The sequence below is a fragment of the Macrobrachium rosenbergii genome, chromosome 34, assembly GCF_040412425.1.
Source record: "Macrobrachium rosenbergii isolate ZJJX-2024 chromosome 34, ASM4041242v1, whole genome shotgun sequence".
In the NCBI taxonomy this organism is placed as follows: domain Eukaryota; kingdom Metazoa; phylum Arthropoda; class Malacostraca; order Decapoda; family Palaemonidae; genus Macrobrachium; species Macrobrachium rosenbergii.
This window is the reverse complement of record NC_089774.1, coordinates 5,299,050-5,312,787: the sequence shown is the minus strand read 5'-3', so window position 1 is coordinate 5,312,787 and position 13,738 is coordinate 5,299,050. Positions and strand designations below refer to the sequence as shown.

The following is a 13,738-nucleotide window of genomic DNA, read 5'->3' as shown; positions in this document are numbered from 1 at the left end:
GAGCTTATGGATAAGAGGTTATCTATCAGGTGAGAGGAGTCCAGAGGTCCACACCAAGCCTCTTACTTCATTTCACACCCTACACTACAATTCCGGCCCTTCCTTGAGAAAGGACTTGTTATGGCATAAGGCCTGCTTAATCTAACCCATGCAGTCAAACAGATATTTTGGGGAATGGATTATTCAGCCCTGGCGGAGGTTTGCAGTTACGTGTGTGTGTGTGTGTATAATATATATATGTGTATTTACACAGCATATATATATATATATACATACATTATACACATACATATATAACGCAAACCTCCGCCAAGGAGGTAACCATCCTTTTCTTTCATAAAAATTCTTGCATTTTTAAGAGTTCCACACCAACACCTTATCTAGCACCGTCGTGCATCTTGCAACCAAACATTGCAACCAAGTAGCCAATATTTCTCGCAAGTGCTTATTATTATTATTATTATTATTATTATTATTATTATTATTATTATTATATTGCAACGTTTGTCAATAAGATGCTCGGCTATGTTAGACCACGTGGTCTTGACTCCGCCCACTCGTTCAGGTACGATACGGGTACGAATACTCTCGTACGGAGAAATATTACTCCTACAAAATATCGTCTACGCTTTTTCGTAAATATTGAGTTGGTGAATATATTGCGATGGGAATTTTTAGGGTTTCTGGACCAATAAATAAATAAACAGGCAGTAATGGCCGCTACACTCGACCAGGGTGGTATTCTAAAAGATTTCGTGGGACAGAATAAAGCCCGTCACTCCTCCTGAGTGACTCTGATTAGCTGAGAAGGGAATGAAAGTAAAGAGAGTAATAACAGCAAGAAGGAAGAGATTGGGGCAGACCCATTGCTAACATAAAGCCTTTATTTTTGAAAGATCTTATAAATATTGCATTATGTACATATACACATCTTTATCTTATACCTGTCTATATTTTCTCCATTCTGTTCTTGTTGCACTTACTTTGCAAGTTAACAGGTTCTTGGTTTGTCTACACATGAATGGTTCCTCACTTTGAATAATAATAATAATAATAATAATAATAATAATAATAATAATAATAATAATAATGATTTCTAACTAATGTAAATGAAACTCCTTGACTTGAAGAAAATGTACATAGACTTATCTGTCGAAGAAAATTTACATAGATTTATCTGTCATACTAAAACAGGGAAATCAAAGCTATGAATTTTCTGTTTCAAGCAGAATTACGATCCTGGATATTTCATGCATTGTGTATACTTAGCTCATTCTTTTACGTATAACTAATTGAAAAAGTACACCAAGTCCTTACGTACTATGCATGAGGCTCTTGTATGAACAGTCAGTCAGTCAGCAATCATGTCCTTCATGAATGGCAAGGATTATTGCTTTAAAAGTCAGCAGTGACGTCCCTTGTGTTGTTAAGTCTTTCACCTAAGTCAGGGTATCTAACTTGAAAAGTCAGTAGTCTTGCTCCGTTACTTGATAAGTCAGGAAGTGAGTCCATCTATAGCAGAGATTTTAACTTGATTTGTCAGTAGAGAGTTCTTTCTGGAAGGCAGAAATTCTTGTCTGACAAGTTGGTATTAAAGTCCTTCATTTATGCCAAGGAGTCCTACATGATGAGTCAGGAAAAGTCCTTTTTCAGCTGTTGGAATTTTACTTCACAAGGTAGTAATCAGGTTCTTTGACAGTGGTATAAGCCATTACATGTCAACAGACAAGGATTTCTTCTTGACAAACTCACTTGACCAGTCCTGCATCTGTGCCAGGGATTCTGACTTGGAAAGTCAGGGATTCTGCTGACTTGAGAAGTCAGAGATTCTGACTTGGAAAGTCAGTATTTAAGTTCTTCAGCTAAGACAGGGAGTCTTTTCTGACTAGTCAGTCAGAAAGTTCTGCCTCTGAAGCTAAGACTCTTACTTGACCAATCAGAAGTCCCGTCCTTGATCAGACGTAGAGATTCTTGTCTGACAGGTCAGCAAACAAGCCTTAATCTCAGTCAGGGATTCTTACTGATGTGTCAGACTTTTGACCCTCAGTCCCACTGACATGACACTTGAACATAGAATGGTGAAAGGTATATATTCAATCAACTAGTCACCTGGGTGTAAAACTACACGACGCGACCCCTAATGCTAAACAAATGCAAAACCTCGACCGCTTGCCAATTTTTTCTTTCCATAGAGCCTTTAGCTGAGGAATTCCTCACCTTCTTTTGTTTTCTCGGATTCTCATAGGCCTAACCTCCTCCTTCTATGCATATCTTTTGTTTTTTGGATTAAAAACAGACGTAGAACTTGAGAACATTCTAGACTGGCAGAATCAGTTATGTTGACTCCAAACTTCTCAGAGATGACAAAAGAGGGCATTTCTTATTTTAAAAAATTTTGGAGATTCTCAAAATTATAAGTTTTGCTTTCATTTTTGCTGTCATACTTTTTTGAAAGACTTTTTTTTATACAAGTTACTTAACCTTGGGGTAAATTAAGCGTTTTTTGCCTACTGTATCGCTGTAGTTTTCTGTAGAGCAAGAATCGTTTACTGTGCCTTCTTTACTTTTAGATAAAAATAATTACTCTCTTTTTTGTAGACGCTTCAACTCTCGTCAATTAATTATGAGGCTTTTAGTTCCCTTACTACTACTACTACTACTACTACTACTACTACTACTACTACTACTACTACTACTACTAATAATAATAATAATAATAATAATAATAATAATAATAATAAGAGGGAAATATCCTAATTCAACTGCGGCAAAAGTCAACTCGATGCAGCCTAAGTGGACCAAGAATTTCAACTGGGTAACTGCTGAGGCACTGAACCTAAGTGTAATTAATTAATTTTTACTCATGTGTGTGGGTGTTGGATTAACTGCAGTGGCGCCAGGCAGCTTTCTTCGCTCAATATTGAGCCTCGGCCTTCGAAATGGAACAAGAATAATCAGTAACTCTTCACAAAATGGGAAGTTCCAGTGATGTAAAAAAAATAGATAATGTTAATTTTTCTTTTTCCCGGATGAAATTTAGGCCAGAGGCCAGGCGCTGGGACCTATGAGGTCATTCAGCGATGAAACGGAAATTTGGAGTGAAAAGGTTTGAAAGGTGATTCAGTTGTTAGGAGAGGTTTGAGGAAAGGAAGATGGGAGGAAGGGAATATGAACGGAGGTACAGTAAAAGGAACGAAGGGGGCTTCAGCTAGGGGCCTAAGGGACGCTGCATAGAACCTTGAGTAATGTCTGCAGTGCACCGCATGAGGTGCACTGTAGGAATTACTAAAGGTTCTTTGCAGCGTCCCTGAGACCCCTAGCTGCAACCTCTTTCATTCCTTTTTACTGTACTTCCTTTCATATTATCTTTCTCCCATCTTGCTATCCATCCTCTCTAACAATCATTTCATAGTGCAACTGCTTTGAGGTTTTGCTCTTGTTACACCTTTCAGAATACCTTCTAACTCTCAATTTCCGTTTCAGCGCTGAATGACCTTATATGTCCCAGTGCTCGACCTTTGGCTAAACTCTATATTCATTCTATTCAACTTTGCTAGAAGTGATTCTTATGTATTTGTTGGTTCACCTTTATTTATTTATATATTTATTCATTCATTCATTTGTTTTCAAGTAGTTCCTTTTTTTCGTCCAATATGGGTTTATCTTCATTTTACTCATAGAATTTATGTTCCTACGAAGACTGCTCTAAAAGTTAGTTCAAAGTCCTTTGTGAGTTGTTTCATATAGATATTTTAAATCCTTGTTGAAAAATATTATACAGTACTGAGATAATAATAATAATATAATAATAATAATAATAATATAATAATAATAATAATAATAATAATAATAATAATAATAATAATAATAATAGTTAGATTTCGGCTTTATCTATTCTGAAAAGCATATATCATGCTACCCAGTCATGTCTTAAAATGTCTTATAGTGCTACCAGAAGCACGATTATGGCTAAATTTAACCTTAAATAAAAACTACTGAGGAGGCTAGAGGGCTGCAATTTGGTACGTTTGATGATTGGAAGGTGGATGATCAGCATACCAATTTGCAGCCCTCTAGCCTCAGCAGTTTTTAAGTTCTTGAGGCGAACAGACAAATGGCCTTCCCAGTAGTGTTCCCTTTCAGAAAACTAAAAGTAGGAAACAATCAGCAGAGGATGTATAGTTTCAGAGAACCTAAAGAAAAAACGTCTGAACTTTCATCTTTTAAAATGACCTGTGACCTTGAAAAATAAGTCAAGACAAAAATTGTTAGTGGGAGATACCCGACGACTTTCAGAGTACCTGATCTTACTGACCTGGGTTCATCCAACTGAGAGAATAACAGGTCAAGTAAATAATATTTGGGAAGACGATCTCCAAGGGGAATGAAAATTTGACCTTGAAGATGACCTTTGATCTTGAAAAATAGGTAAGGGCAGAAATTAATTATAAGGAAAGTAACCACCAACTCAAAATCTATCAGAGAAAGCTAACAAGATGAAGAATAGATTTTGGAGTTTAAATTGACCAGTGACCTTGAACGAAATAGTCAAGGTCAAAAATATTTTGGAAAATGAGCATTAACCTCCAAGATTCCAGCATAATCAAATGTTAATAAGACATATGGGGCAATACAAAGCATCACCTAAGATACCTACATAAACCAAATTACATTAAAATTAAAGAAAAATAAAATTCTGTCCTTTAAAAATAACTTGTGGCATTGATAAAGAGCCCGTGCATACTTTAAATAATAGCTTTAAAAACAGCGTCAACCTTTGGAGACCACAGACCTCTAACTATCGTTCTCTCAGAGATGTAGACAAAATTAACATTTTGACCTTCATAGGCCAACGACCTTGAAAAAACAAGGTCAAGGTGAAGAATACATTTTATCGACCTCATAGATACCCGTCTACCAAGTTTTATAAAACTTAAAGGAAAAATGTAACGTGAATATTATGATACCATGAAACTAAGCTGTATCATACAATAATAATAATAATAATACTTTCCACTATACAATCGCATTAATATGTTTGTATGTTCGTCAAACGCCTCCCAAATCAGAGACTTAAAAACAACATGCCATTATAATATAATATCTAACTGAGCTTCGGCACTGCATTGCCCTGGGTACAATAGGGCATAATAATAATAATAATAATAATAATAATAATAATAATAATAATAATAATAATAATAATAATAATAATTAGAAATGTGAAATGTTACGTGTAATTCCCGTAGAGTTTTACCCAGCCTAAGTAAAGTAACAATTCATAAATTAGAACGTAACACAAGGTATGCAAGAACGACTTGCTGCTGCTACCAGCAGGCAGTAATTGCTATTTCAAATCCGTCCTTTAATTATTTAAGTTTTCTGTCATGTAATAGTCCTGGTAAATGATTGACTGTCACATCAATTGTCCAATTATTCAAAGAAAGGTCAAAGCTATATGAAAAATAGTCAGTTTTGCCTTAAAAACAGTTCACAATATTTACAACACTAAGACGCATGTATATCTTGATAAATGGATTAGCATATGTTTGGTGGTGCTGAAAATAAAAAAATGATAATTTTATCATAATCTTAACTCATAGTTTTGTAGACACTGAAAATGAAAATGAAAATAAAAATTGATAATTTTGCCATACTCTTAACTCATAGTTTTGTAGATACTGAAAAAAAATTTTTAAATTGATAATTTTACCATACTCTTAACATATAGCTTTGTACTTTAATTCTTTTTCAATTGGACGTCAACGTTTAAAATAATATATTATACGACTTAAAGAGACGCGACATTAAACAACAAGAAAGCTCACCCAAAGACAAGACTTTGTTGCAGACAGAAGAACAGAATAAAGATAAGATAAAATTTTAGACAAGAATAGAATCGAAACAAAATTATTCTAGGAATGTGTCGTGAAAGGTAGACGTGTGGGCGAGGTTTTAAGATAATAATAATAATAATAATAATAATAATAATAATAATAATAATAATAATAATAATAATAATAATAATGTCATTTCTGTGTAGATTTCATGCCCACAATACCCTCAGCTTTCTATGTTTGGCAGTGCTTGACCCGTAGATTTTGTAGCATTCCAAGAACGTGTGTCTGTATGCATATATGTATGTTATTATGTATGTATATATATATATATATATATATATATATATATATATATATATATATATTCTTATTAGCATTCTGTAGGTTGTATAATACAACCCTCAATGTTTTTTTTTATTTACAAAATAGTAAATAAAGCACAAGTACATGAATAGCAGAAATTGGAATAAAATTAACGAAGAACTAAAAATAAACAACTATAAGAATAAATATCATGTAGTTATTATTATAAAAAACTACGTAATTTTATATATATATATATATATATTATATATATAAAGAAGTATATTTATACCCAAATTCGTCAAGAAAGTCTGACCTTTGTGGCAAAAGTCGAGACAAGTGTGAATACAGAAAAAATGGTGTGACATTTTTCTGACAGTTTCAATATGAAAGACCAAACTCGGTCGTAAGTTCAAATATGAAACAAATAAAAGAGAGAAATACTCTAAACAGGGAATTATAAAACAAAGAAAAATAAATAATATTTAGAATGAATAACAGAACAAATAAACCAGTAGATTTCTAAAAAGAGATTTAGAAAACTGTAATACAAAAAGCATCAATACGAAATTTTAAAGAGGTAGACTTGAGAACGCCACTAACGAAACTAGAATAGAGTAGGCTACAGAACTCAACCTAAGGAACACCACTACAGATGAGAAAAGCGGTGGATGTTGCTTCATCGAGAACTGTAGATATAAGGTGCGTGAGTACAAGAACTAGGAAAAGTTTACGAAATAATCCGGAAGTAAGGTATCCAGAGTGAAAACTTAACTGTATCATTATTACTATTCAGAAGACGAACCCTATTCATATGGAACAAGCCCACCAAAGGGGCCACTGACTTGAATTTCAAGCTTCCAAAGAATGTGGTGCTCATTGGTAAGTAAGAGAAGGTAGAGGGTAGTACAGAATGAAGAGATCTCACATATTAAAAAGGAAAGATAAATAATAAACAGATAAAAACATATTAAAATGCAAAAGGAGAATAGCATTATGGTATTAAAGCGTTCCATCTTCGCTTGAACTTCTGGGAAACTCTTATGCAATGAACTCCGCCTGAAACAAGTGAAAAATGCGCCGAAGTTCTTCGGCACAATCGAGTTTTCCGTACAGCCGCTACAGCGTACAATCAAGGCCACCGAAAATAGACCCATCTTTCGGTTGTGGGCTATCCTATATCGTTGCCAGAAGCGCGATTGTGGCTAACTTTAACCTTAAATAACATAAAAACTACTGAGGAGGCTAGAGGGCTGCAATTTGGTCTGTTTGATGATTGGAGGGTGGATGATCAACACACCAATTTGCAGCCCTCTAGCCTCAGTAGTTTTTCAGATCTGAGGGCGGACAGAAAAAACACGACTACATACGCAGAGGTACCCCACAAATAACCTTATTCCCGCGAAGGACCCGAGATTCTGGGTCACCTGGACCCGGGCTCTGAGGGTAACGCGTTTCTGGCCCACACTGGTTAGGTCCGTCGTCGAATTCAGGCCCCCAAAACACTCGGGTATACAGTTAGACAAACGAGGTGGCGAACAAAGATGCCGTTTGCAGAGAAAGTGTCTTTGTGTTTACTTGTAGCATATAACAAAGGGGTGAGGAATGTGACACTTCGCCGAAGAATGAGTGACATTTTTGTTATTCCATGTTGATATTATTGTCGTTATTCAGTGTGGTCAAACTTTCATATAGATTAATATATTTTATTTGGCCAGCCCTGTGAGCGCTGAAAGTCAACTCAGTGGTCTGGTTAAACTACTTTACTAATAATAATATGTAGAGTATTATTATTCAGTGTGGCCAAACATCCACACACACACACACATATATTATATATATCTAATATTATTCACTGTGTCCAAATATTCATAAATCAATATATTTATATAGAATATTATTACTCAGTGCGGCAGTTATTCATATATTAATAAATATATATAGAATATTATTATTCAATGTGGCAAATATTCATATACTAATAGAATTTACATAGAATATTATTATTCAGCGTGGCAAATATTCATATATCGATACATTTACATAGAATATTACCTTCGGATGTGGACATTCACATATCAATACATTCACATAAAACCAAACACTGAAAGTCCACAAACGTACAAAACAAACATCACAAACAATTTCACAACAAATCTGTAATCTCTGAAAACTGCCACATACAACAGTAATGTCGAACGCAAACAGAACGATTGCACTTAAACAGCATTATCATAAAAATAAATGGTATTTTAATTCTCTAGTGTATAAGATCTCCTCCTTCGGGTTAGGTTACTGGTGTGTGTGTGTGTGTGTGTGCCTAAGGGTTAGAAAGCTGGTCTCTCTCTCTCTCTCTCTCTCTCTCTCTCTCTCTCTCTCTCTCTCTCTCTCTCTCTCTCTCTCTCTCTGTGTGTACCTCTTTTTTCCCTAATCGTTTTTATTGTTGTTGGGCGAATGAAGACTTGGACCAGATACAGAATCTGAGAACAGTTATGTACACAATAGTTATTTATTTATTTACGCCAGTTCTGAGAACAGTTATTACACAAGAGTTATTTATGTCAGTTTCGAGAACAGTTACGTACACAAGTTATTTATGCCAGTGTTTTTGGAGGGAGTTATTTTTCAAATTAATTTCCTCATTAATAGTAATGCTTTTGTGACCTCTAAATATTTCCGTCCTTAGTGTCACTTCTTCATTTACACATTTTTTATTCGTAGGTTATTTATATTTTTTCATTTATTACTAGAATTTTTATTTAACAGTTTTAATTCAATTTATTCCTTGCATTTATTTATTTTTTTAATGTTTACTGTTATGTATTAAATGTGTTTATATTAATGCATATTTTACTGTATAATTATATATATATAAATTAGATATTCATATTTTTATATATACAATATATATATACAGTTTCTGTGTATAATATATATATATATATATATATATATATATATATATATATATATATATATATATATATATATATATAGAGATAGATAGATAGATATACCACGAGAAATGAAACTCTGTGTACAAATGCTGACTCGTTTCGCCCTAATTTCTAAGACATCTTCAAGAAGACTGATACACAACGGTACACATTTACAGTTTATAATTTGAAGGAACAGTTCAAACGAACATACAGACATTTGTGAAAGAAAAAATATTCACAGCTAAAAGTATAAAGAACAAGAGGGAGGGATGATAAACTCATTAACACCTGAGGTGAATAGCATGTAAGTGTGTTGTATATAATTATACCAATATATATATATATATATATATATATATATATATATATATATATATATATATATATATATGCATATTACTAAAATTTATACATATTTAATATTTCATTATTTTTCGCTTTTTGTGTGTAATTAGCGTTGTACATTCGTAATATTTCCTTTACAGTTTTATTTCTCGTAAAACTTGCAGTACTCCAATTATCTTCATTTTCCTAGTTTTTTATTTTTGTTTTATATCATAGTTTATATCTGATTATCAAATCTTTCCCATATTATGTTATGTATTTAAATATTCATTTTTAATGGGCAAGAAGTATTTACTTTGTATTTTATAGAGGACTATATCAATGGTCTCTAGTTCTAACTAATACAGTTTACTAATATAATGATTCAGGTTGTCATTGTAATTGACTGCAAAATTCATAAGGATATCACGCAGAGAGAGAGAGAGAGAGAGAGAGAGAGAGAGAGAGAGAGAGAGAGAGAGGCTGAATATTGATCGAGGTAATAAATTATTTAGAAATGTATTATCCGGATTCCACTTGAATAATTCACAAGTTTATCATGTATGCCAGAGAAAAGCATACAACATGTATGTATGTATATATATATATATATTTTTTTAAATTATTTTAAAATGAAACATGATTTTTAGACTGACAGGACCTCAAGGAATTAATAAAACCATGTTGTTTTTCTTCCTTGTGGTGTTGTGATATATATAAATATAATATATATATTATAAAAGCCAATATATATAATAATTATACGAGAGAACTTATATATATAAATAAATATTAATAAGTAATAATTACACTTAACGAACGTAAATACCTCCGCGTCCCATCGTTAACTTTCCCCCCCACATGACAGCTAAAGAAAAGTGAATAAAATCCTACCATTCCACCCCATCCCATCCCTTCCCTCACCTCTCTGAAAATGACGTTCTTCTCCGCGAGGACGCTGGTGCCGGGGGCGTAGTGAGAGCAGGAGCCGTTGGAGGAGTGCACCTCATTGACCCCGCAGGTACACAGCGTCACAGACCCCGGGCTGTTAAAGTCCACCTGCAGGGCGTTGTTGCAGAGGGCCTCGACGGCCGCCGAATCGGCCTCTTTGTTGCTGTTGCTCTTCTTCGTCCCCTTCTGCGTGAGAGCCTTGGTCGCGTTCTCCCTCCGGGCGGCTTCGTACGCCGAGATCTCCTTGTCTAACTTCTCCTCGGCTTTTTCTAGCTTGATCAGCTTCTCCTTCAGGTTGCCGTCGCCCAGGCCCGCCCTGGGCGTCACCACGACGCTCTTCTTGGTGCTGAATCCTCCTCCTCCCTCCTGCTGGGCCTCCGTCGCTACGGCGATGCCCAGCAGGACCAGGAGACAAGCGCTTAACATTCTTAAAACCATCTTTTTTTTTTATGTACGTTTCAGAGACGGGACGAATTCCCTCCGATTTGGGTCAACTTTATACTTTCCTTCCAGTCGGTTTCACGTTACGACATCGTGCGCGCTTGATTCTGCGTTTAAATACTTCTTAATTGATCCCTTCAATGCTATACACTCACTCTGCTTTCGTGAACAATCTCGATTCGCGTTTTAATTCCCGGCGATATGCAAAATATTGCATGCAACGTTGCACACGGCGCGTACCTCTTTTCACAGCGTCTGGGAAACAACTGAGCCAGTGAGGTTGGGTCAGTCAGGCAGGTTGCGAGAACGGAGAGTTGCCGCTACGTAAATATCGCTTATATATCGCAAACTCGTTCAAGATTACGTCATCGTTTATACATACAGCGAACAGAGCGGTCATCGATGATACGTCATGACTATAACGTTTATATAATACGATGAAAGACCGTATGAATACAAGCTGCAAGCAACGGCACCAGATGAAAGTCAGCGCGAAATTCCACTAGCTGGCAACTCTTCGCCCTCGCTCCAATCGCTATCACCACAATGTGTCCAGTTTTCATGGAATTATGTAAGTTTCTGCTTTTATTTATCCCTCATTTTCATCCCTCCTTTACTGAGACAGGCTTCTTTTGCATACAGGACGCAGTCGCGATTAGAATAAAGGATTACTGCAACAGAAAGGAGCTACTTAATACCGGTACGGGCGGGAGACCGCCTTTGGTATCGGTCTATTGCAGAGGTACAGAGGTAACACGCTGGAACCCCTTGGATGTCACTCTATGACAACACGGCTCTTTTGTTTGGCTCACATGCAGCATCTCTCTCTCTCTCTCTCTCTCTCTCTCTCTCTCTCTCTCTCTCTCTCGTTTGCTTGCCCGACTCTGCCTCCTCTCTGTCCGCGAAAATGGCATGGCGAAATTGCAAAGGAAATAGCAGTTTAATTCCTAAAAATTTAGTTCCTGATTCACAACGGCATTAGCAGGTAATCTCTCTCTCTCTCTCTCTCTCTCTCTCTCTCTCTCTCTTACACACAAACACACACACAAATCATCCTCAGGGACTTGCTTGTTTTGCCACCAAGAAGGAGTTTGGTTAAATATATATATAAATTATATATATATGTATACATATACAATGTAGGCCTATAAATTTCAAGCAGTAGGAGCGAAGGGCCTTAATAAGAATCTCCTGCAAAAATAAAAAGCTCCGGAGACGAGAATTAGACTCATACCCCTTTCTCCCTTCTCCCTCATTCCCCTTCCCATCATTCTACCCCCTACCTATTATTCCCCCTTCCTTCTACACCCCTTCCCCCTTAATCCTCCTCAACCGGGAAGCCCAAATGTGGACGAAGTGGTCGCTTGGAGCCTCCGGGGCGATCATGACTTGTGTCGAACCGCATAGGACGACTGGAGGAGGGGGGGGAGGAGGAGGAGGAGGAGGAGGAGGCACTGACGGCGGGCGGGTGTTAGTGTGTGTCACAGAAGCAGGTCTCCTCCTCCGCCTCCTCCTCCCCTCCTCCTCCTCCGCTCTTTAAAAATGGAGCATCTTGCCTACGAAGTTTTCGCGCGCCAAGTAAAGTAGGCGGTTTGTGTTGGCAATGTTTGCAAGTTAGGGGTAGTCATTGGTGTTTTTTTTTTGGGGGGAGGGGGTGGGCGGGGGCTTAAATGCTTTTGCATCGAGTAGCTAGTGTCGTTTTTTTTTAAATGATTAGCAACAAGAAGCTATTATTGTCTGTGAAATGCTTTTGAATGGGATAGCTAGTGTTGCTTGTTGAATTAGCAACAAATAGTTATCGTTGTTTGTGAAATGCTTTTGTAGCAAGTAGCCAATCTTTTGGGAGGATAAATTTGCATCAATTAGCAATTGTTGATGGCAAAATTGAGTAGCAGTAAATAGCTACTATATGGTACCCATTTTCCCATAATTTCTTTGACAGCTTGGTGATTTTGTATATGACATTTGAAATATGTCATCAAAATCAACAATTTTACTATCAGTACTGATAATTTTATCATTCGGATAGATTTTCCCCCAAAATATTCAGAAATTAGCCATAATTATCGGTATCTTAATTCTGTCGTGAATATTGGCTATTTTAGTACCAGTATTAATAAGTCGTCACTGCTAGATAATTTGCCTTTAGAAAAAAGATGGTTTCCATGTCGACAATATGAGTGGTATGTCTATGGACACCCAACGCACCATTTCTACAAATTTCACCTAAAGCCGTTCACCCGTTCTTGAGATATGTTGTCAGCAAAGAAATACAGGTCAGCGCTAGTCTTATGTACCAGTTACACCTACACAAATATTCAGGCTGAATGTACCGCCTTGATTCAGTCTTCCAGACGGGACTTAGCGTCTCGACCTTTTCAGAAAATGCTGTTATTGTAGATAGTATATATGGGTGCCTTGGTGATAAATACGAAGTGTATATGAGTTAATATGTATATATATATGTATGTGTATGTGTATATATATATATATGTATATATTTATATATATATTCATCCAAAAAGCATTATAAGTCATTAAAACAATGGTATCTTTAAGATTTAGGTTGAACCAGATTCTGCACTTAATAGCATTGGGAGAACTGGTTTTTAGAGTTCGGATTATAAAAAATGCTAAAAAAATTGGGAGAATCAACTTCCTCGTTTGCTCTCTCTCTCTCTCTCTCTCTCTCTCTCTCTCTCTCTGAGAGGAAAAGAAATATGTGCGCTTACCCCTGCGTAGATACCTGTAAATAAAAAATGTAAATATTTGTATGCATACGTTAGTCTCTCTCTCTCTCTCTCTCTCTCTCTCTCTCTCTCTCTCTCTCTCTCTCTCTCTCTCTCTGTCTCTGTCTCTCTCTCTCTCTCTCTCTCTCTCTCTCTCTCTCTCAGATAAAGAAGATACATGCGTGTTTATCTTGACGAGGATATCTGCAAA

General features: G+C 36.1%; 1 protein-coding gene across 1 annotated transcript in view; it reads right to left on the bottom strand.

The window, feature by feature from the left end:
- The window catches only part of LOC136856011 (probable G-protein coupled receptor Mth-like 1), a 33,385-nt gene extending 22,170 nt beyond the window's left edge, over positions 1–11,215 (bottom strand). The window contains 1 exon segment of the mRNA XM_067133563.1: positions 10,331–11,215. Within this exon segment, the coding sequence (XP_066989664.1) occupies positions 10,331–10,783 (453 nt within the window). The 5' untranslated portion in view covers positions 10,784–11,215.
- Positions 11,216–13,738: the final 2,523 nt, after the last annotated feature.